The sequence below is a fragment of the Belonocnema kinseyi genome, chromosome 1 (assembly GCF_010883055.1).
Source record: "Belonocnema kinseyi isolate 2016_QV_RU_SX_M_011 chromosome 1, B_treatae_v1, whole genome shotgun sequence".
Lineage (NCBI taxonomy): Eukaryota > Metazoa > Arthropoda > Insecta > Hymenoptera > Cynipidae > Belonocnema > Belonocnema kinseyi.
Genome location: NC_046657.1, coordinates 32,139,326 through 32,165,078, shown reverse-complemented (window position 1 = coordinate 32,165,078; position 25,753 = coordinate 32,139,326). Strand labels below are relative to the sequence as shown.

Sequence of the window (25,753 nt, the reverse complement as noted above, 5' to 3'; positions counted from 1 at the left end):
GTGTCGTAACTCGTTTTATCAACAATTATTTAAATAAATTTTATTGAGTGGGCTGTTATGGCTCCAAAATTTCCAGTGCGAAATCAAAAAAGCAAAAAATTTTCTCGATTGGCTTTACCATTTAAATCTTCAACTTGAAGGTTAGAAACCAAAAATTATTCGACTTTTAACAAACAAATTGAATTCCGCATGTGAAAGTGCTATATAAAATAAAGTAATCGAAGAAAATCTGTCCCAATTTTCCGTCGATTTCTCGTCTTAATTAAATATTTAATAAAAAAAGTGATAAAATCGGAATTATTCTTCATAATTCACGATGGTGAGACTCACTGAAGAAATGGTTATTGCGAGAACAAGAGTTTCGGATTTGACAAATGTCAAACAACTTAATTGTTGGTAAGTTTTTTTATTTGCTTTTGATTGTTTTTTGTTTAAACATATTGGTCTATTTGTCAATAATTACGTGTTTCGAGTTTATTTATTCTTCTAATATATGATTAAATAAAACTTTTGTAATACGATGTCGTACGGGACAACTGACAAATGCCGAAAAAGGAAATATTAGAAATAGAAAATTGACAAAATATAAAGATCCCCAATTTTAAAACTCCCAATAGAAAATTCTTGAATTATGGAATATCCGACACTGAAAATTCCCGAAATTAAAAAATTTGAAAAACTTCTTTCATAAACATTATTTATTTATTAAGAATGCAGTAATAAAATACTTTTGAATAACTAAACATTAAACCAAATTTTTGTTTTTTGTATCAATATAATTTATTTATTGAAAATATGTACGATAATAAAACATTTTTATCAGAGATTTTTCTTAATTTTTACAGTTAAAAAAAATTATTATTTGAATGTAAAATAACAATTGAAAATAAATATATATTTCTGGACAAAAAATGTTGTTTGAAAATGTGCGTAGTATTTTAAAAAATTACAAACATTTTTAAAACACGAATTTTTAATTAAACGAATAAAAATATATCTTAATTTCTTTATAACTTAATATCATTTTACAAACCAAAATTTTTCATCCAAAAATATATATATATATTTTTTATATTATTTTTAATTCAGACTGGAATTTAAAAAAATTAAAGAACATTTTTTCTTTTATAACAATATTTCTTTATTTTATTTTTATTAAACAATTAGTATTTATTAAATACAATTTTTTAATTGTTTAAATTCGGGAATTTTGTAGTTCAGATATTTTATAATTAAACCATTTTCTGTCCGCAATTTTAAAATTTGGTATTATTTTAAACTACTCGGGAATTTTCCGATTCGGGTTTTTTATTTTTTGGTATTTTTTAGTTATCTCATAAAATAATGTTTATGAAGAAACAATTTTTCAAATTGTTTAAATCTGGGAATTTTAAAGAATCTGATATTTCTAAAATTCGGGAATTTTCCATTTTTCAGTCGTCTCAAATATGATCTATTTCTTAAAAAATAAAATAAAGAGGAAATGATAAAATTACCGGAACATAAAAATCCAGAATTTGAAAATTCTCTAAATCAAACAATTAAAAAAATTCTTTTTAATAAATATATATGAAAAATACATGAATCAAATATTTTGATTAAAGAATGAAAAGAAAAATTTATATTTTTTCAAATTATTGTTTGAATTGAAAATTACAATAATTGCTTAAAAATTGTATACAAAAATTAATTTAAAAACACGTGCACCTCAAAGTTTGAAAAATATATTGTTTTTAAAGAAACAATTCGATTTTTGAGAAAAAAATGCAATACTATGCAAATTCTCAAAGAACATTTTTCATTTAGAAAAATATTTTTTCAGCTATTTTTATTTTAAATTCTAAACATTATTTTTAAAAGCTTTAAATAAATTTGTTCTTTCATAAAAATGTTTGATTACTTTATTTCGAATAAATAATATTGAATAAGAAAACCATTTTTTTAATGGTTCAAATTCAATAAAAAATAAAATAAAACGGTTTTATTGAAGAAGCCGATTTTTTATTCCGGGAATTATCTATTATTGGGAATTTTCGGGACGCGAAAAATGCCGAAAAATAAAATTCCCAAAACAGAAAATATTCGAAATTCCAGAAATTAGAAAACTGCCGACAAATTTAAATTCTTAAATTGAAAAAGTTCCAAAAATAAAAAAATTCCCGACATTTTATGTTATTACCGATTTTTGAGGTTCCCGATAATAGAAAATTCTGGAAAATGGTTAATTAATAAAATAATAAATAAAATACTTTGATTTGGTGAACTTTTTTTAATACTGATTTATTATTCTCGAAAAAATTCCAGAATAATAAAATTGCCGACAGTTTATAATATTACCAAATTTAAAAATTCTGGAAAAATAAATTTCCCGACACTGTAGAATTTTCGAATTGGAAAATTCCCCAATAAAATTGCCGAATAATAAAAATACTGAATTGGAAAATTACCGAATAATAAAATTGTTAAATTATACAATTCCGGAATAATGAAAATCCCGATATGAAATTTGCCGAACAATAAAATTCCTGAACAGTTTACAATATTACTGAATCAGAAAATTCCCAAATAATAATATTCTCGGCAGAAAATTACCGAACTGTTTATTATACGAAATAAAAATTTCCAAGTTATAAAATGCCCAAATTTAAAAATTTAAACATTTTTGTATTAATATTATTTATTCAATAAAATACCATTATAACGTAATTTTATAAAAAAGAGATTATTTTTAATGATTAAAGTGTCTAAAATTAGTTTTTTAAATTAAAATAACAATTATTGAAACAAAGATATTTTTCTGGAAAAGAATTTTTTTCAATATATTATTATTTATTGTTCGGGAATTTTTAAATTCGGCACTTTTATTATTCGAAAATTTTATTATTCCGAAATTTTCTAACTCGTAATTTTATACACTGATCAGGAATTTTTTTATTCGCGAATTTTATTATTTAGAAATTTTCGAATTCGGAAATTTTATTATTCAGAAATTTTCTTACTCGTCATTTTATAAACTGTTCGGGAATTTTATTATTCAGGAGTTTTCGAATTCCGAAATTTTCTAAATCGTAATTTTATAAACTGTTGGGAAATTTTTTTATTCGGGAATTTTATTATTCAGGAATTTTCGAATTCGGAAATTTTATTATTCAGAAATTTTCTAACTCGTCATTTTATAAACTGTTCGGGAATTCTATTATTCAGGAATTTTCGAAATTAGAAATTTCCTAACTCGTAATTTTATAAACTGTTCGGGAATTTTTTTATTGGGGAATTTTATTATTCAGAAATTTTCTAACTCGTAATTTTATAAACAGTTCGGGAATTTTTTTATTCGGGAATTTTATTATTCAAACAATTAAAAAAATTCTTTTTAATAAATATTTATATATGAAAAATACATGAATCAAATATTTTGATTAAAGAATCAAAAGAAAAATTTATATTTTTCAAAATTATTGCTTGAATTAAAAATTACAAGAATTGCTTAAAAATTGTATACAAAAATTAATTTAAAAACGCGTGCACCTCAAAGTTTGAAAAATGTTTGTTTTTAAATAAACAATTCGATTTTTGAGAAAAAAAATGCAATAGTATGCAAATTCTCAAAGAACATTTTTCATTTAGAAATCATTTAGGAATTTTCGAATTCGGAAATTTTATTATTCAGAAATTTTCTAACTCGTAATTTTATAAACAGTTCGGGAATTTTTTTATTGGGGAATTTTATTATTCAGGAATTTTCGAATTCGGAAATTTTTTATTGTGAAATTTTATTATTCAGGAATTTTCCAATTTGGGACTTTTAAAGTGTCAGGAATTTTATTTTTTGAGATTTTTTAAGTAAATATTCGATCCATAAAATCTGTAAAATTACAAAATTGATTTTTTGTTAATGAATATTATTTATTAAAAACATTACAATCATATATTTTCGTTAAAGAATTTTTTTAAATATTCAAAGTTTCTAAAAATTATTATTTGAATTCAAAATAATAATAATTGAAAGCATGTTTTTGGATTAAAAATATTTTTTTTAAATTTGCATGTTATTAAAAAAAAATCAAGAAAAAAAACGTTCTCATAAATCGTGTTTTTAATTTTTAAAAATTGCAGCTTCGATTAAAAGAATGCTGAATTAAATCCTGCAAAGTTGATTTGGATCATTTTATTAGGTTTAGAAAAGAATTGAGAAGATTTTTTTTTCGTTCGAAGCTTAATTGTTTTTAAATTTATTTTTTAATACAATTTTTATACCATTATTCTTATTTCAAATTTAAACAATAATTTGAAAAACTTTAAACATAAAAAAAATGTTTTCTTTGATAAAATATTTGATTATTGTATTTTTAATAAGTAAATAATATCTATTCAACAAAATTTTTTCTAATTGTTTAAATTAGGGAATTTTCCAGTTCGGGACATTTATATTGCAATAATTTTATAATTTTGGGAATTTTATTACTCCAGAATTTTTTATTTAAAATATTTTTTTCTTCAGGAAATGTATAGAGTCGGGAATGTTATTTTTCGGTATTTTTTAGTCGTCCCTAATTTTCAAATTCGGGATTTTTTTATATTCTTGGCCACTTATTAATTTCGCAAATTGTCTTTTTTGGTATTTTTTCATCCTTTTTTTTTAATGTTGATTTTATTTTGGAAATATTTCTTTATTTTCAAATATAAAAGAAAGATGAGAATTGTATATGGGAAGATGAAAATTTAAGAAAGATGAGAAAGAAAGAAAAGCACTGTTAGAATGGAGGGAGATAAAATCAGCGTGGGAAATCTTTCCGCTTGCTAATCAAAGTCTTCCTTAATTAATTACGAACTGTTCTTTCTTATATCAATTTCTGTGATTTTAAAACATAAAATACACTTTTCTTACTTGAATATGCTACTTAAAAAAATTGTAATTGTATTGATTCAAAATACAAAAGAGCCTAAAAACAAGAAACTTTTTGAATAAAAACAACTGGTAGGAAAATATTGTTTTCGTTTTAGGGGAACGGAACTAACAGACGTCAGCATTCTACAAAGAATGAAAAATGTGGAAGTTTTATCCTTGAGGTAATTATATCAATAATTTCTTTTTTATTATAAAATTTAGCAAATTTACTTTTAATTTTTTCATATAATCAGAATAAAAATTGTATGTTTAAATTGATTTATAAATAGCTGATAACAATAGAAACAGGTTTTGGTCTGAAATTTTTTTTTGTTATTGAATAGTAGCTAGTGAGATTAAATTCTAGTTGAAAAATGTGAATCGAGAATGGCTCGGTGAGTCTCAAACTGATGGTCACAACCCACGTGCTGGGAAGTTGTTCTGCCCACTTTTATGTAAATCAGAGCACGATTCATTCAATTCATTCGATTAAATTCCACGCTCATCGTGCATTTTTCATAAATGCTTTTTCTATTTTACGATGAATTAGAGTTCAATCCTTCTAGAGAATGTTTGTAAACAAATGGTAAATATTACAAATTTCTGGGTGGCTAATCATCAGGGAAAACCTAGAAAATAGGGAAAATTCAAGGAATTAAAAAATGTAATTATTTAATAAAAAATACAAAAATTTTGGTCACCATTCATCCTTTTTGGTTGAAATTTTTATTATTAAAAAAAAACATTAATTATGTATTGATTATTAATTTTTTAACTGAAAATGTAATTATTCTGTTTTCGGTTAAATATTTATCTGTTGTAGTTAAATAATCCAACTGTTTGGAGTAAATGCATCTTTTTATATTAAAAATTTAAGTATTTTATTGAAAAATTTAACAATTTTTAAAAAACGGTTCCCAATTTTGTTAAAAAATTGTATTTTTATGAAGAAAATTGAACTATCTTTATGTAAAATTCAACTATTTGGTGGAAAATTTAATTATTTTGTTTAAAAATCAGGTCTTTTGTATTGTAAATTAATTTGTTAAATGAAAATATAACTATTCTGTCTTTGTTTAAATATTGATCGTTTTTAGTTTAAAAAATCCAACGGTTCGATAGAAAATTCATGTATTTTGTTGAAAATATCATCTCTTTAAGTTCAAAATTTAATTATTTTATTGGAAATTTGTGTTTTTAATTTAAAAAGTTAACTATTTTTCTGTAAAATTCAACCATGTCCCTTGTTTCTTAAAAATTAATTTTTTATTTGAAAATTCGGTTTTTTGTTGATCATTATTATTATTAATTATTATTATTATTTTTGATAATTTGTTTTTTAACTGAAAATTAATTTTCAAACTGAACTTATTTTCATAAAAAATCATTTCTTTTGTGTTGAAAATTAATTTTTTAAACCGAAAATGTAATTCTGTTTTCGGTTAAATATTTATCTTTTGTAGTTAAATAATCCAACTGTTTGATAGAAAATTCATGTATTTTGTTGAAAATTTGTTTTTAAGTTCAAAATTTAATTATTTTATTGAAAATTGGTATGTTTGAGTAACAAATTAAACTATTTTGATAGAAAATTCAACGATTTGGTGGAAAATTTAACTATTTTTTTTCCATTTTTTAGTTGAAAATTCGGTTTTTTAGTTTTATTTGATTTCATTTTTTAGGGTTCTTAACGGAATTTTTTTTTCGAACTGAAACTGTAACTATTCGATTTTTTCAGGAAATTCATATTTATGGTTAAAAATTTAATTAATTTAATAAAAATTGAATTATCTAAATAAAAATTCAAAAATTTTGGTAATAACTCATCCTTTTTGGTAAAAAATGTAATTATTTTCTCAAAAAATCATTCCTTTTGTGTTGAAAATGAGTGTTTTCAACTGAAAATGTAATTATTCCAGTTTTGGTTGAATATTAATTTTTTTAAGTTAAAAATTCCAACTATTTCGTAGAAAATGCAAATTTTTAGGTTCAAAATTTCGTCATTTTATTGAAAATTTAATTATTTTATTGAAAATTCAACAACTATTTCATGGAAAATTCAACTATGTGGTTGAAAATTTCCCTTGTTTCTTAAAAATTAATTTTTTAGTTGAAAATTCGATTTTTTGTTGATCATTATTATTTTTATTATTTTTGATTAAACTAGTTTGATAGAAAATTCAACGATTTGGTGGAAAATTTAACTATTTTTTTTCATTTTTTAGTTGAAAATTCGGTTTTTTAGTTTTATTTGATTTTTTTTAGGTTTTTTTAACGGAATTTTTTTTTTGAAATGAAAGTGTAACTATTCGATTTTTTTTAGTAAATTCATATTTATGGTTAAAAATCTAATTAATTTAATGAAAATTGAATTATCTAAGTAAAAATTCAAAGATGTTGATAATAACTCATCCTTTTTGGTAAAAAATGTAATTATTTTCTCAAAAAATCATTTCTTTTGTGTTGAAAATTAGTGTTTTTAACTGAAAATATATAATCTTTTTAGTTAAAAATTGAATTATTTGAATGAAAATTGAATTATTTGAATGAAAATTGAATTATTTAATTGAAAATTCAACCATTTTTGTAACAATGTATCCTTTTGCTTAGAAAGTTTCTTACTATTTTATTAAAAAATTATTTCTTTTATTATGAAAATTAAGTTTTTACTATTTTGTAAAAAATTTATGTATATTTGTTGAAAAGTCATAATTTTTTATTCAACATTTTATTATTTTGTTGAAAATGAAATTATTTTATGGAAAACTCAACAATTTTTGTTAAAAGCTGATCCATTTTTGTTGAAAATTGGTATTTTTTAGTAGAAAAATGAACTATTTTATGGAATATTCAACTACTTGGTTGAAAATTTAACGATTTTCTTACAAATTTATTTTTTTAGTTGATAATTTATTTTTTTACCTCAAAATTATTTTTCTTATACTAAAAATGTGTTACTATTTCATTTTTGGTTGAAAATTAATCTTTTTTGTTAAAAATGTTATTATTTGAATGAAAATTAAATTAAATTTTCTTTTCTTTTTTCATAAATTTTTGTAAAAATACATCTGTTTGGTTGAAAATGTTACTATTTTGTTGGAAATTTCCTTTTGTTGTAAATTTATTTTTTTTTTTACTGGAAATTGATTTTTTTCATAATTGGTTAAATATTAATAATTTTTAGTTAAAAAATCCAGCTACTTGGTAAAAAATTCAATTATTTTATGAAAATTTTACCATTCTGTTAAAAACTGATCAATTTTTGTTGTTTAAAATTGTACTATTTTTCAAAAATTCATTTTTTTATTTGAAAATTAGTTTTCTTAGTTGATGATTCGTTTTTTTAACTGAAAGTGTAACTTTTCCATTTTTGGTAGAAAATTCATCTTTTTAGTTAACACTTGAATTATTTAAATGAAAATTGGATTATTTAATTTAAAAATTCAAACATTTTAATAACAACTCATCCTTTTTGGTAGAAAATTAAATTCTTTGCTTAAAAGTAATTTCTTTTATGATAAAAATTACTTGTTTCTAACTAAAAATGTAACTATTCCATTTTTTGTTCAATATTTATCTTTTTTAGTTAAAGAATCCAACTGTTCGGTAGAAAATTCATCTTTAAAAATGATACATTTTTGTTGAAAATGGGTATTTTTTAGTAGGAAACTGAAATATTTTATGGAAAATTCCACCATTTGGTTCATAATTTTACTAATTTCTTAAAAAGTCATTTTTTAAAGTAAAAAATTCGATTTCTTAGTTGATAATTTGTTTTTTAGCTGAAAATTCATTTTTGTTTTAACTGAAAATGTAACTATTCCATTTTTGTTGAAAATTCATCTTTTTGATTAAAAATGTTATTATTTGGGTGAAAATATAATGATTTTGTTAAAAATTAATTTCTTTTGTGTTGAAAATTAATTTTTTTTTTAAACTGAAAATGTAACTAATATTCAATTTTTGGTTCAATATTTATCTTTTTTTAGTCGAAAAGTGCAATTATTTGGAGAAAATTCATGAATTTTGTTGGAAATTCATCTATTAAGGTTCAAAATTTAATTATTTTGTTGAAACTTTTTATATAATTGAAAATTTAAAAAAATTTAAACACATCCATTTTGATTGAAAATTGGTATTGTGTATAAAAATGAACTATTTTTATGGAAAAGTCAACTATTTCGGTAAAAATATAATTGTTTTGTTAAAAATTAATTTCCTTTGTGTTGAAAATTAATTTTTTTAAACTAAAAATGTAACTAATATTCCATTTTTGGTCGAAATATTTATCTTTTTAGTTTAAAAAATCCAACTATTTGGAGAAATTGCATCTTTTTATATTCGAAATTTAAGTATTTTATTGAAAAATTAAACAATTTTTAAAAAACGGATCCCAATTTTGTTAAAAAATTGTATTTTTGTGAAGAAAATTGAACTATTTTATGTAAAATTCAACTATTTGGTGGAAAATTTAATTTTTTTCTTTAAAAATGTCTTTTGTATTGTAAATTAATTTGTTTGATGAAAATATAACTATTCTGTCTTTGTTTAAATATTGATCATTCTTAGTTTAAAAAATCCAACTGTTTGATAGAAAATTCATGTATTTTGTTGAAAATATCATCTTTTTAAGTTAAAAATTTAATTATTTTATAGAAAATTTGTATTTTTAATTAAAAAAGTTAACTATTTTTTTGTATAATTCAACCATTTGATTTTAAATTTTTCTAGTTTTTTGAAAATCCATTCTTCTAGTTGAAAATTCGTTGCTTAACATAAAATTCGTTTCTTTTTTAACTGATAATGTAGAAAATTCATGTATATTTCTTAAAAATTCATATTTTTTCAATATTTTAGTATTTTGTTGTAAATCTAATTATTTTATTGGAAATCCAATAATTATGTTGAAAGCTTATCCATTTTTGTTGAAAATGAGTATTATTTGTAGGTCATTTTTTTTAGAAAATTAATTTTTTTGGTTAAAAATGTTATTATTTGAACCAAAATTAAATTATAAAAAAACTGATTTCTTTTGTGTTGAAAATGTATCTTTTTCAAAATTCGTCCTTTTTGTAGAAAAAAATCTTTTTAGTTTTGAATTTCCTCCTTTTTGGTTCAAATGCAACTGTTTCAATTTAGTTGAAAAAGGACCTTTTTGGTCGAAAATTCATCTCTTTGTTTAAAAATTTCAATGATTTCTTGAAAATTCATTTTTTTAGTTGAAAAATCATCTTTTTGTTTAAAAATATTATCATTTGAATTACCAATTCAACAATTTTGGCAACAACTCATCCTTTTTTTGGCAAATTTAAATATTTTCATAAATAAAATAATTTCTTTTGTGTTGAAAATCAATTTGTTTTAACTGAAAATGTAACTGTTCCATTTTTAGTTAAATATTGATCTTTTTAGTTAAAAAATTCCACTATATCGCAGAAATTCGTCGTTTTTGGTTCAGAATTTGAATCTCAGACTTGAAAATTCATCTCTTTGGCTGAAAATGTCACTAGTTTTTTAAAAATTCATTTTTTTATTTAAAATTCGTTTTTATTTTTTTAACTAAAAATGTAACTATTCTATTTTTGGTTGAATATTGATCTTTTTAGTTAAAAAATCGAACTATTTGGTAGAAAATTAATTTTTGTTCAAAATTAAGTTCATTTGTTTAAAATTTAATTACTTTATGAAAAACTCAACAATTTTGTTAAAAAATAGTCCATTTTTGTGGAAAATTTGTGTTTTTGAGTAGAAAATTAAACTTTTTTATGGAAAATTCAACTATTTGGTTGAAAATTTATTTATTTATTTAAGAAAAAAATCATTTCTTTGGTGTTTAAAATTAACTCCTTTTTTAAATTAAAAAGTAAGTATTCCATTTTTAGTTCAATATTGATATTTTTTAGTTTAAAAACCCAACTGTTTGGTAGAAAATTCATCTTTCTTGGTTAAAAATTTATTTATTTTATTGAAAATACAACGATATTGTTAAAAACTCATTTATTTTGGTTATTACAAATATTTTATGATCACAAATATACAAATATTAATATTTTACAAATAATTTACTATTGATTTTAAAAACATTTTATAATTTTGAAATTTGAACAAGTCTTAAGTTATATAGCAATATTGATTATAACTTTATTTTACATAAAATTAGATTATTTTTTAATTAAAAATGTAACTATTTCATTTTTGGTAGAAAATTTATCTTTTTGGTTAAAAATTTAATTATTTGAAAGAAAATTGAACTATAAATTGAAAATTCAACAATTTTGGTAACAATTTATCTTTTTTGGTTGAATATTTATCTTTTTTAGTTAAAAAATCAAAATATACTTTTTTCAAAATATACTCTCTGGCTTGAAAATTCATTTTTTTGGTTAAAAATTTCAATATTTTTTTTAATCATTTTTTAGTTGAAAATTCATTTTTTTAAACTGAAAATGTAACTATTCCATTTTTTGTAGAATATTGACCTTTTTTGGTTAAAAAGTCCTACTATTTGGTAAAAATGCATCTCTTAAGATACAAAATGTTATATTTTATTGAAATTTAATTCTTTTATTATAACATTTAACAATTTTGTTAAAACCTTATCAATTTTTGTTGAAAAGTAGTGTTTTTGTTAAAAACTTATACGTATTTTTTTGTTGAAAACTTTATATTCATTTTTTGTTTAGAAATGGTGAGTGCTGAATGAAAATTTAATTATTTAATTAAAAATTCAACAATTTTGGTAACAATTCATCCTTTTTGGTAGAAAATTTAATTTTTTGACTGAAAGTGTATCCATTCCACTTTTGGTTAAATATTTATAATTTTTTGTTAAAAAATCAGCTATTTGTTAAAAAATTCATCTTTTTTGGTTAAAAATTCAATTGTTTTATTAAAAATTCCTCGATTTTGTAATCCATATTTTTTTTTGAAAATTTCATTATTTTCTCAAAAAATCATTTTTTTAGTTGTAAATTCGTTTTTTAACTGAAAATTTGGTTCTTTAACTGAAAATGTAACTATTCCATTTTTGTTTGTGAGTTCATTTTTTGTTTAAAAATGGAATATTTTAAATGAAAATTGAATCATTTAATTAAAATTTAAGAATTTAGTAACAATTCATCCTTTTTGGTAGAAAATTTAATTAATTCAATTATTTTATTGAAAATTCCATAATTTTGTTAAAAACTAATCCATATTTTGTTGTGGAAAATTTCACCATTTTCTCAAACATTCCCTATTTTTTTGTTGAAAATTAGTTTTTTTTTGGTTGATGATTCGTTTTTTTACGGAAAATTTTTTTTTTAACAGAAAGTGTAACTATTCCATTTTTGGTAGAATAATTATATTTGTTTAAAGATGGAATATTTTGAATGAAAATTTAATTATTTAATTAAAAATTGAACAATTTTGGTAACAATTCATCCTTTTCGGTAGAAAATTTAATTTTTTGACTGAAAGTGTATCTATTTCACTTTTGGTTAAATATTTATAATTTTTAGTTAAAAAAATCCAGCTATTTGGTAGAAAATTAATCTTTTTTGGTTAAAAATTCAATTATTTTATTGAAAATTCCACGATTTGGTAAAAACTAATTCATATTTTGTTGTTGAAAATTTCACTATTTTCTCAAAAATTCCCTTTTTTTTTGGTTGAAAATTAGTTTTTTTAATTGATGATTCTTTTTTTAACGTAAAATTATTATTTTTTTAACTGAAAGTGTAACTATTCCATTTTTGGTAGAATATTAATTTTTTGTTTAAAAGTGGAATGGTAGAAAATTAATCTTTTTTGGTTAAAAATTCAATTATTTTATTCAAAAATCCACGTTTTTGTTAAAAACTTATTCATTTTGGTTATTAAAAATATTTATTTTACAAATATTTTATTATCACAAATACACACATTAATATTTTATAAATACTATACTATCAATTTTAAAAACACTTGATAATTTTGAAATTTGAACAATTCTTAAGTTATATATCAATATTCATTATATAATTTCAAAATGAACTCAATATTAAAAAATCTTCATCACATTTTCTTTCTTTTCGCCTCTTTGGCACCAACTGTAACTTTCGCAATTTGATCAACGATACTGTAGGATAATTCACTTTCTTTTAGAATAATTAAATTATATTCTCAATAAATGTCGAACATTTAAAAATCTCAAAGTATCAAATTAATGCAAAAGAAGCAAATAACGATTAAATTATAAAACCGATGTACTGCATGAATTTCTGCGTAATTTCTGCCAAACGGCAAAAAGTCCTGCATTAGCAACGTCGCTCGTCCACGCAACATGTTCCATCTCTGTTCGTTTGAACGCCTGAAGCAGTGTCTCGTCCATTGTGGATTCGATAGCCCTCAAGCCATCGCTCATCGTTTCCTCATTCCCAAAATCCATCATCTTCTCTTCTTTTATCACAATATCGACAATCTTCTCTTCTTTTTCGAAGAATTCCTCGTAATTGGGCGCATCAGGCGTAATTGGATAAAGACCGCAAGACTGGAACCCACTCTTCATCAAACTGTGAAGATCAATCGTGTCTAGAGCACTCTTAAACAATGTTACAAATTCTTCGCGACGTAATTTCCGCTCGTTTTCCATCCTCCAGTTTGCCAAGCGTCGTTTCCATTCCCGATTCAGCTGATCGAAGAGTCTTGTCTCACCATGCAGAAGTCAATCAGGGGCAGATTAACGTCTGAAGAGTGCCCATCAACGTATAAAACCACCGGCCTTTCAATTTTATTTCGAGTCAAGCAGGGTTCAAAAACATTGGCGATGTATTTGAAAAAAGACTCTGTCGACATCCAGCCATCCTTCGTTTTGCCTAGGGTCCAATTATCGGGAAATGTTTGCGAACTGCTTTTGGGAAGTCTCTCGTATGGGAAAAGCACCACTGGAGGTGGAAGATCGCCCGCGGAATTCGTCATGAAAAGAACGGCGAGGGATTCTTTATCACCGATAAAACCGCAGAGTCCGTGATCCCACTGCGTTTTTTCGAAGGTGAGAACTGATCGTGATAAAAGTTAGTGTAAATGAAAGCTGACACGTAGGCGACTAAGAAACTTCCCGCCTGCCAGTTCTAAGTCGGTCACAGGAGCGATAAAATTGGACTTTTATTGGCAAATTTATTCAATAATCACCTGGTATGTCTGAACGCAATGAAATCTGTACGACATTGTAGGGGGCAATTAGTGCTTTTAAAAAATATGTGACTATCACCCTCCACCTGCTCAAGAACCCCTGGCAGGAAGGAATAAGACAAAAACTAAATAAAAGGTGAAAGCCCTCTGTACCGAATCGACGTAAGTCAGCTGTCTTTCATCTAGGTAGATTTTCGTTTTAGCAAACCATTGTCTCAATTATTCTTTGGTGAGGGCGGCTCGACTTGTTGTCGATTTTTGAACAATTCGACTCGCAATTTCCGGGTGTCGAGTGCAAAATCCGGCATACCTACTTTTCCCCGGGACGCCATCTTTGAATGGATTTTCTCGTTGCAATTCTTTCACCAAATTGGCAACACTCACGAGCAGGAGACTCTTTGTGATGGGAAAACCGCATTTGTTTAAATGTTTCATCCACTGGATGATGTGATTCTCTTCCTCGGGTGTTAATACAGGACTTGGACCTGCTGTTTTCCGATTGAGAGTCGACCTTGTCGCACAGCGATCAAGGTTGAGGGGTGTTCAAAAAGTAAGTTTCCCTAGTCTGCCGTTTTGCACCAGCGCCATCTAGTGAGCTGGGACCGACGATAGTTTTAGTTTAGGATATACCGATAAGAGCGGAACCGGTCTTAGCTGCCGAAAAAAAATTGTTCATCAGTATCGGCTCGGAAACCATGGAGCTACCTGTGAAAAACGTGTCCACTTGTGAGTTGCGTGCAGTTATTCGCTTTTTAACTGCAAAAGGGCTTAATGGCAACGAAATTCACACTGAATTAGTGCATATTTATGGTGACAAATGCATGAGCGTGCAAATGGTGCGTCGGTGGCGTACATATTTTCTCGAGGGACGCGGAGAAGTTCATGATGAGCAGCCAAAAACCGCCATTGCAGATGACGCAGTCGCAGCAGTCGAAAAAATCATTTTGGCGGATAGGCGCTTTACAATTGACAGAATTTTGGACTCAATGCCTCCTGAAATCGATATTTGTCGAACTTCAATCCACACAATCATAACAGATCATCTTGGTTAACGTAAAGTTTGTGCGAGGTGGGTCCCACGCCTGCTTTCAGGTGATCACAAACAAAAAAGACTTCAGTCTGGAAAAATTCAAATGGAAAATTTTTGATCACCCACCCTACTCTCCAGATCTCGCACCAAGTGACTTTTTTCTTTTTCCTAAGTTAAAGGAAAGTTTGAGTAGCCATCACTTCAATTCAAATGATGAAGTGAAAGACTTTGTTAAATTATTCTTTAAAAAACAGGGCACGGATTTTTATAAACAAGGTTTGTCAAAGCTTGAGAACAGATATAAAAAATGTATGCAAGTCCAAGGGAGCTATGTAGAAAAATAGTTTATAAGTCAAACAATAAATACATATGTTACTTTGACCTAAAAATTGTGTTTTGCTTTTTTCCCGGAGGTGGGGAAGTTACTTTGAACACCCCTCGTAGGAATCCCGAATAATTTGCTGACGCTGCCTGTTGATCGTCCCGATCGGACAGCGTGTAGCGCAGCTTACAGGGTTTCATTGGAATATTTTTTACGCACTTTTCCCATCACTCACTGGCTGTGAATAGAAATGGGAAAAGTAGCATTAAATATTGAAAAAGGTTTAATTTGTTTCGATGCTAATTTGTTAACTGTTAACCAAATTCAGGGTGGCCACTGGATTAAATAATTAGTTCAGTCATCTCCTATTTTGGGGTTTCTCATCTTTTGTCACCTTTTTTCAGTTGAAAAAGTACAATTTTATTCAAAATTTCAACTTGTACACCTAATGCAGTTTTTATTACACTTTCCTAATGGACGAATCTTGAACCAAATGATCGAATTTTCAAACAAAAAAGATTAAACTTCAACAAGGAAGAGTTGCATTCTCAAACATAATCTAAAATTTTTAATTTGAAAAGATGAATATTTTACAAGCAAGTTTAATTTTGAAGCAAGGAAGACGAATTTTCAACTAAAAAATATGACTTTTTTAAGAAATGAGGATTTTTACGCCAAAAGGATTGATTTTTTATCAAAAAATACAAGTGTTTAATAAATCAGTTAAAATTTGGATTTAAAAAATATTACTTTTTAAGAAAATAGTTAAATTTAGATTAATTCTAAAATAAATTTTTTTTTAAAATAAAAATAATTAGCTTTCGATCAAAAAGGATCCATTTTTAACCAAAAAGTAAAATTTTTAACCAAGAGATGAATTTTTAGCCAAAAGGTGATATTTTTTTTAGCAAATAGTTGAATTTTCCACCCAAAAACACGATTTTTAAAGTAAAAGAAAATTTTCAATCCAAAAAGTATCAATATTCGACAAAAAATATTACTTTTTAACAAAATAGTTGAATTCAGATTAATTCTTAAAAAGAAATATAATACTTTTTGTTTCTTTTGTTTTTGATAAAAAGAACTAACCATCAATCAAAATAGATTTTTTGAACCAAGAGGTCAATTTTAAAGAAAAAAAGCTGACTTTTTAAGAACCTAGTTCAATTTTCAATCAAATAAATTAACAATCAAACAATTTGTAGAATTCTGAGCTAAACACCAAAAATATAATAGTAGACTTTTCAATCAAACTTATTAACTTTCAAATATAAAACGTGAATTTTCGACCAAAAATGCTGACTTTCTCAAAAAAATCGTTAAATTTTCAGAGCAAGTATGTTTTATAAGTAAACGAGATTATTTATTAAATAAAAATACAATAATAGACTTCAAATTAAAATAATTAGGTTTTAATCAAAAAAGATGAATTTTCAACCAAAAAATATGAATTTTCAACTTAAAACATGAATTTTCTGCCAAACGATATAATTTTTTGTCCAAAACGATTAATTTTTAACAAAAGACTTTAATTTTTAATAAAATAGTTAAATCTTTGACTAAATAGTAGAATTTGTAACAAAAAAGTAGAATTTTGAACCAAAAAAAATTATTCATTAAAAATTCCACTCCTTGGTTGAAAGTTGAACGAATTTTTTTAAATTACATTTTTTTTCGTTGAAGATTCATAATTTTAGTTGAAAGTTTTTTTTTTTTTTGGTTAAAAAATTTAATTAAAAATTCGTTTTGTTGTAAACAAGTTTTTTTTTAACTACAAATTCAAATATTTTGTTAAAAAAGTGAACTGATTAATTGTAAATTAACTTTTTTGTTGTTATTTCATGTTCTTGTTCTTAAAATTAAATTGTTTGATAGAGAATTAGGCTTTTTAGCTTGAAAATTCAACAAATTGGTATAAAATTAAACTTTTTTTGTAGAAAATTCGTTTTTGTTTTCATTGAAAATTCATTCTCAATGAAAATTTATCTACTCCATTTTTTGTTAAAAATTCAACATTTTGGTTAAAAAATATTATGTTTTTTTTTTAAATTCCTCTTTTTTTTGGTAAAAACATCAATTTTTTTGTCAACATCTAGTCATGTTCAAAATATATACTGTTTGGTCAAATCTAACTATTTATTATTTTTTTATTAAAGTTTTGTAGTGGAAATATCAACTATTAAATTTTTTGATAAACATTAATCTTGTTTGTTGAAAATTCAACAATTTGCTTAATATTATTTCTCATTCTTGACTGACAATTTTTTCTTGGTAGGAAATTCACTTTTTGGTAGAAATTTCATCTCGTTTTGGTTAAAAATGCAACCTCTTAGTTGAAGATTTATCTATTTTGTTTGAGGATTAAACTATTTTGTTGAAAATTAAAAAATTTGGTATAAAATTGAATGTTTTTGTAGAAGATTCGTTTTTATCGCTGTTGTTTTAATTGAAAATTAATTTTTCTCAGTAGAAAATCATCTGCTTAATTTTTTGGTTAAAAATTGAACTTTTATGGTTTAAAAATGCAGACTATTAATCTTTTTTGTTTGAAAATTCCATAATTTGGTAATCAGTGGAAATGTAAATACTCCATTTTCAGGGTGGCCGTTTTAATCAAAGAAAAAAACTTCTGGGCATCTCTCGGTACATTTTTAACTGAAGATTTATTCAATGCAGTCTTGGAAGAATTAACCTTTAAAGTGCATTGTGGGTGTCTAACAACCCAAGCAATTTTCAAACTCTTATAAACCATACTTAATTCGAAAAAATTAAGTAAGTGTCGCCATCTAGCTTAAGTTGTAGACACTAACCGTGAGTAAAGTCGTTTAGTTGTCAAGCGTGAGTCTACTAGTAGCAGCTGCTGAAAGTGGAGGTAAAAAATCGTGGGGTGTCTAACACCCGGTGTGTACTTAGTGAGTGAAAAAGTAATTTTGGAGCAAATTTTGTTGTTTAAATTTGAATGATTTTTGTTTACTTTCTAACGAGCAGACTGTGGATGTGTTGAATAAAATATAATTGTTAAAATACAGTTATATATGTATCTTTTTTCAATTTCTTGTATTTTTATAGTATTACATGTCAAAGTTCCTCAATTTTTATAAAAATAAATCGATTTAAAAGCAAAAAAAATGATTCATCATTTTATCATAAAATTGACTTTTCTACTGTGCGAATAAATATCTTTTTTGAAAGCACACATGTTGCAATTTTTTTCTGAAAGTACACTATTTCAAAAGTATAGGAATAAATTTTCAGGTTAAAATAATTAAAATGGGGTGAGTTATGAATTTTTAAGTAGAAAAACCCATTTTTTCAATAATTTTTTTAACAAACTTAAAATAAATAAATAACTATAAAATCAGCTCTACCTTATAAAAGATACCTTAAACTATATCGGTTAATTTTATCGTGACAAAATATGCAATAGGGGTTAAACAATACATGATTAAATACGCTGGGGTCTTGAACACCCACGGTGCACTTTACGGCGATTTTTACCGTGTATGCACTTTGAGGGTTAAAGAACAATTTTATAAACATTTTTATTTGATTTATTGTAAATATCAATTAAGTATTTTTTAAATCGAACTAATTTGCAGAATTCCTCAGAAAGAACCATAAAATGTTTCTATTGAAATTTGAAAAAAGATAAAAATTCTCCTAAAAAGGAAAAGAAACCAAATTTTGATTCGATTCTGGGGTATCAGGAAGAGAGCATCGTGGTTTCGTTGCTGTTGGTGATTACTTTTTACAAATGTTTTTTTATTGTGATTTGATAATAATAAAAGTTATTTGCTCTTTTTTATTTTTGTCCAAAAAATAAATTTTTTCTTTTTTTTATGAAAAGTTTTATCTTTTTTCAAATTATAAAAGGAAAATTTTATAATGGTTGCTCAAATTTGGTCGTTGGATTCTTGGTTTTATTTTCAGGAATTCTGCAAATTCATATGATTTTTTAACGTTAAATAGGGTTTTAAATTTGATTTTAATCTCATTTAAATTTCTGTAATTTCAAAAATTGAATTGTACTTGAAGTATGAAAAAATTAACAATAATTGATTTTTTAAGACGATTCTAAATCCGTTGATAATTAAAAAATTTCCAGAGTTCAACGCTAAAAATTAAATCGGTTCAATTCAAAAGCCTTAGTCGTAGAAAATGTCAATTATTTGAAACTGATTTATTTCAAAATCAAGGCCTTGATTCGTTAAAATTACAACGAGTTTTTGAACGTTCAAAGTTACGATTTTAATTGTTTTATTTAAAAAATTATTAATTTGTAAATGAAATTATTGAATTTTGATCTATAAATAACAATGGAACACTTATTATTTGCAGAATTATTTTTATTTTTAAAAATTATTTGAAATACGAATTATTTAAAAATATTTAGAAGTTATGAAAAATTTTTCATCATAATTTTGGATTTGAAAAAAAAAACTTGAAAGATGTTTTAAGATTTGGAATTCTTTCGAAATATTTCAGGGTAATTTTAAAGATCCCGAGAAATTTTAAATAGATTTCAATAATTTGAAGGGATTTTAGGGTATTTTTAGAATTTCTAAGGCATTTTAAATTTCTCAATTCGCCCTGAATTCTTGTAAATTTATCCTGAGTTCTTTTTAATTCTTTCGAATTTTTGTAAATCACTTGAATTCTTCCAAAGTTACTCAATCCTAGTCAAATTCAATGATTTTTTTTTTTAATTTTTAAAGTTTTCATTTTAAACATTTAAACGCATTTTTTCGAATTCCTGGGCTTTTCAATAGCTTTAAAAAATGTCCAGCGATTTTAAAAGAATAAAAAATGTTCAGGTTACTTTAGGTTATTTAAAAATATTCCAAGTAATTTGTAATTGATTTCAATACTTTAATATAATTTTAAAGGACTTTTAATATTTTTGTAAATTTAAAACGATTCCAAGGAATTATTAATTCATTTATTAATTTCAACAAAGCGGTTTAAATATTTTAGGATAATTTTATGATATTTTACAATATTTCACGTTATTTTATAAAGTTTTCGTAAATTTCAATGATTTTAATGGATTTTAAAGTTCTCGAAATGTTTTAATACATTTTCCAAGATTTCAGAAAAAATTATCCTAAAATTTCACAATATTTTTCTGGATTTCAAATAATTTATTCATGAGAATTGAGATATTTCGTAGGATTTCAAAGAATTTAATATATTTTAGGATAAAATAATCATAAAAGATTCCAAGGAGTTTTTAATTGATTTCAATAATTTGAAGAGTTTTAAAAGGGTTTTAAATATTGTAGGGTAAATAATTTCCTATAATTTTGGAAGATATGGAACGATTTTATAGGACCTGTAAGGTTTTACGATATTTTAAAATATATAACGGGATTTTATAAAGTTTCCGAACTTTTTAAATGATTTTAAAGGAGTTTTCAATGGTCTCAATATATTTTAATAAATTTTTCAGGATTTCAGGAAATATCACCAAATTTCATAAATTTTCACGGGATTTAATCATATTTTAGTGGATTTTACAGACCTTAAGAGTTTTGGCATTCGCTTTTGGAATTCACTCTGTATTCTTATTGATTTATCTTGAATTTAAAAAAAAATCGAATTCTTTAGAATTTTTTTAATTGACTTGAATTCTACTAAATTTACTCAATTTAATGGATTTTTGGTTACTTTTTAAATGTATTTATTTCATCCTGAGAATCAATTGATAAAATAAATAAATGATCAAAGGATTTTTGATTTCTAAGAGTCAATTATTTTAAGGAATTTTAATTTTTTAAAGGATTTCAAAGAATTTATTAACAATAAGCGAGTTATTTCGAAGGGTTTCAAAAATATTTTTTACAATTAATTTAGAATTCGTCCTGAATTCTTATTAACTTATCCTGATTTCTTTTAAATTCTTTTGAATTTTTCTAAATTCACTCAATTCCAATTTTTTTTATACTTTTGAATTGTTATTAAATCACTTGATTGTTTTTTTTTTTTTATTTTGACTTTTTACGATTTTCATCGAATTTTTCTCATTTCTTCTAAATTTCACTAAATTCAGTCAAAATTTGTTGTTATCATTCAAATTTTTTCTATTTTCAAAAGTGGGCCAATTCTTTTGAATTTATAACTTGAGTTGTTTTGTATTCATTAGCCACATCTTGTATTAGAAGGGGTTTAAAGATTTGATTTTTTTTAAAATTCATATTGAATTATTCTAATTCTTTAGAATTCTCTTGATTTTTTTTTATTTACTTGAATTCTTCTAATTCGCTAAATTTTATTTTATTTAACGAATTTTTTAAAAGTTTTTATTTAATTGATCCTAGATTCGTTTAACCTCATCTTGAATTCATAGGCATTTCATGAAATTCTTTTTAATTACCTTGCTTTTTTCTATGCTCCTTTCAAAGTTACTGATTTCAATAAAGTTCATTCGTGTTTTTAAATGGTTTTTAATTCACCTTGAAGTTTTATGAATTTCGTATATTTTTTAATTGTTTTCAATTTATTTGAATTTTTTTAATTCACCTTGAATATTTATGAATTTCATTGATCTAAATTAATTTCAATTTTACGAAAATCAATGGAATTTTTTTATTTTAAACATTTTTTACAATTTATTTGAATACTTTGGAATTTAACTTGAATTGTTTTGAGGTCTTATGTTTTAAACATATGTGTAGTGCAAATTTTAAATTTTATAGTCCGAAATTAACAAGTGTGCAAGGTAAAAAAAATTAGCATTATTGTTTAAGGAAAATTTCCAGTTGTCTAACTTAATATTTTAAAAGTATTAAGAATGAACTTCTTGTTTGAAAATGCAATTGTTTGATTGAAAATTCGTATTTTATGCTTAAAATTTCAACAATTTGATTGTAATTTTGTTTCTGTCTTGAAAAACAATTTTTTTATTGATCCTTTATGATAAAAAATTCAACTTCTTTCTTGAAAATTAGTCTATCTAGTTTGAAGATTTAACTATTTTGTTTAAAATTCATATTTTTTAGGGAAAACATTTTTTTTCAAAAATCTTCTGTTTTGTTCATAATTCGTATTTTTAGCTGGAAAAGTTGACAATTTGGTTGAAAATTGAACTGTTAAATTGAAAATGTATGTATCTGGTTCAAAATTGGTTTTTTCTTCTGTTGGAATATAAATTTATTAGTTACAAATGCAACTGTCTGGTTAAAAGTTGATCTGTTTCGGTTAAAAATTAATTTTTTTGTTAAAAAATCAAGGATTTTGTAGAAAATTCGTATTTTCGGCTTGGAAATTCAACAAATTGATAGAAAATGTAACTATTTGGTTCAAAATTGACATATTTTGTTGAAAATTGTAGAAAGTTTGTATTTTTGTATAAAAAAATTCAACAATTTGGTAGAAAATTTAAATATTTGGTTGAAAGATCGTCTTTATGTTGGAATACCAATCTTTTGGTTAAAAATGCAACTCCGTTTTTGTTTGGTATTTTTAAATTAATATTCAAATATTTTTTTGAAATATCATCTTTTAAATTTTTTGTTGAAAATTCATCTTTCTAGTCTGGTTAAAAATTAAACTGCTCCGGTTAAAAATTCAACTATTTTGAAAAAAATTCATCTGTTTTGTCCAAAGTTCATATTTTCGGTTTCAAAATTCCACAATTTGGTCGAAAATGTAACTATTTAGCTGAAAATTGTTGTATTTTTTAAGAAAATTTGTCCTTTCTGGTAGAATATAAATTTTTTTATTAGTTTAAAATGCAACTGGCTGGTTAAAAATTAATCGTTTTGAATAAAAGTCTTTTTTTTTGTTAGAATATAATTTTGTATAGTTCCAGAATTAACATTCTTAAATTTTTTTTAAGTTTCACAAAGTCTAGTTCAAAATTTTCTTTTTTTTTTGTTGGTAAAAATTGATTTTTTAACAGAATACTGTAATTATTTTGTTAAAAATTCAACTATTCGGTAAAAAAATTATTTGTTTTATAGAAATTTAGTTTATTTTATTTATAAAATAAATGAATATTGAATGAAAAATTTACTAATTAATCTTCTTAGTTGAAAATTATTTGGTTCAAATTTTATTATTCTGTTGAAAATTTTAAATTTTAAATAAAAATGTTTTTTTTTTAATATCGAGTTCATTTTTCGTTGAAAATTCAACTAATTCTGTTAAAAGTTAAATTACTTTCTTAAAAGTTCGTTCTCTTGGTTAATTAATCTTTTTTAGTTTAAAAATTCAACTATTTAATTAAAAATTTGTAGTACACAAAAAAATATATAAATTGAAAATTAATCAAATTTGGAATAAAATCTCATTGTATTCAAGCTATTTTGTTGAAAATTTATGTAATTTATTGAAAATTCATCATTTTAATTAAAAATTCATCTCTGGCCGAAAATGCAACTACTTTGTTTAAAATCAATTTTTATACCTAAAAATTGAACTATTCTAGTCGAAAATTGAACTATTTTGCTGAAAATACGTTTTGTTTTTTTTTTCCTTTTGAAGAATTCAATTTTCACTTAAAAGTTCAACTATTTGTTTAAAAATTTATGTACTTTGTGGAAATATCTTTTTTTTTATATAGAAAATTAATCTTTATGGCTGAAAATTCCCTTTTTTTTAAATAAAAAATTGAAGTATTCTAGTTAAAGATTTATAATTTTATTTTGAAAATTCATCACTTTGGTTGAAAATTAATTTCTTTAACTGTTCCATTTTTAGTTCAAAATTAATCTTTCCAAGTTCTAAATACAACAATTTGAATAAACATTGTTCTTTTTTAATAGAAAATTCAAGTATATTGTTCAAAATATACGCATTTTTTTTGAAAAATCGATTTTTGTTGTAGAAAGTTATCTCTTTTTCTTAAAGTTAATATTATTGTCTAAGAATTCTTCTTGTCGGTTAAAAATTCAAGTATTCCAGTTAAATATTTATGATTTTAGTTGAAAATTCATCTTTTAGGTTGGAAATAAAATTACTGGGTTAAAAGTTGAACTCTTTATTTTAATTTATTATTCTTTTTTTTTATTAAGATTCATTAATTTAATTAAGAATTTATTTCTTGGATTGAAAAATGAGCAATTTGATTGAAAAGTTTTTTTTCTTTGGATGAAAAGGAATTTTTCCCGACAGTTTAACTATTTTTTTAAAAATGTGTTTCCTTTTTGGTTGAATTTGTTTTTTTCAACCAAGAATATAACTATTATACCCGTTAATATTCTATAATATTAATTAAAAACTCATTTCTTCGGTTTGTCATTCATTTTTAGTCTAAACATTAATTCATGAACACCCTTTAATAGAACAGCGAAAATTTTCCACTAAAAACTACAATTTTTCAACAAAATACATGCATTTTTAACGAAATATTAAAATTTTTATTCAAAGAAGACAAATTTTTAACTGCAACTATGGAATTTTCAATTATTAAAGTTAAATTTTCTTGCCTTAACAAATTAATTTTTTAAACTGCAAATATAACTATTCTATTTTTGGTTGAATAGTGATATTTTTTTTTTGTTGAAAACCAACTATTTGGTAGAAAATGCATCTGTTTAGATTCAAAGTTTAATTATTTTATTATAAATTCAACAATTTTGTTTAAAACTTTTCAATTTTGGCTGAAAATTAGTATTTTTTTAGTAGAAATTTGAACTACATCTTCAAAAATTCAACAATGTGGTTAAAAATTTCACTAGTTTCTTGAAAATTCAGTTTTTTGTTCAAAGGTCCGTTTTCTAGTTCCTAATTCGTTGTTTTAAATTGAAAATTATTTTTTTTTCAACTGAAAATATAACTATTCAATTTTTGGTAGAAAATTTAATTATTTGCTTAAAAACTAATTTGTTTTAGGTTGGGAATTAATTTTTTGAACTGAAAATGTAAAAATTTCATTTTTGATTGAATATTTATCTTTTTTAGTTATAAGATCCAACTATCTAAACTAAATCTAATTATTTTATTCAAAATTCAATAATAGTATTCATCCATCTTGTTTAAACCTTCGTATTTTTGTGTGCAAAATTGAACTATTCTTATGGAAAATCCAACTTTTTAATTAAATTTTTTTGAATAATTAATTTTACCTTAGAAATAATTTCTTTTTTACTGAAAATGTAACTATTTATTTTTTGGTTGATTATTTATTTTTTGAGTTTAAAAAATCTAACAATCTGGTTGAAAATTCATGTATACTGTTGAAGCTTCATCTTGTTTGGTTTGAAAATTTAATTATTTTATTGAAAATCCAACGATTTTGTTAAAAACTCATCCATTTTGGTTAAGAATTGGTATTTTTTTAGTAGAAAATTGAATTCTTTTTACAGGAAATTCAACTATTTAGTTTAAAAATTCAACAATTTTGATAACAACTTATCGGTTT

At 23.5% G+C, this 25,753-nt stretch overlaps 1 protein-coding gene across 2 annotated transcripts in view; it reads left to right on the top strand.

The window, feature by feature from the left end:
• LOC117171606 (cilia- and flagella-associated protein 410-like) overlaps window positions 1-25,753 on the top strand; it is a 38,515-nt gene continuing 12,762 nt past the window's right edge. The window contains exons 1-2 of one of the 2 annotated variants that reach the window (XM_033359061.1): window positions 1-396; window positions 5,005-5,070. In XM_033359061.1, the coding sequence (XP_033214952.1) occupies window positions 317-396; window positions 5,005-5,070 (146 nt within the window). In that variant the 5' untranslated portion in view covers window positions 1-316. Of the gene's footprint in view, window positions 397-4,982; window positions 5,071-25,753 lie in introns of both variants that reach the window. The other variant, XM_033359068.1, reaches the window with a different exon arrangement.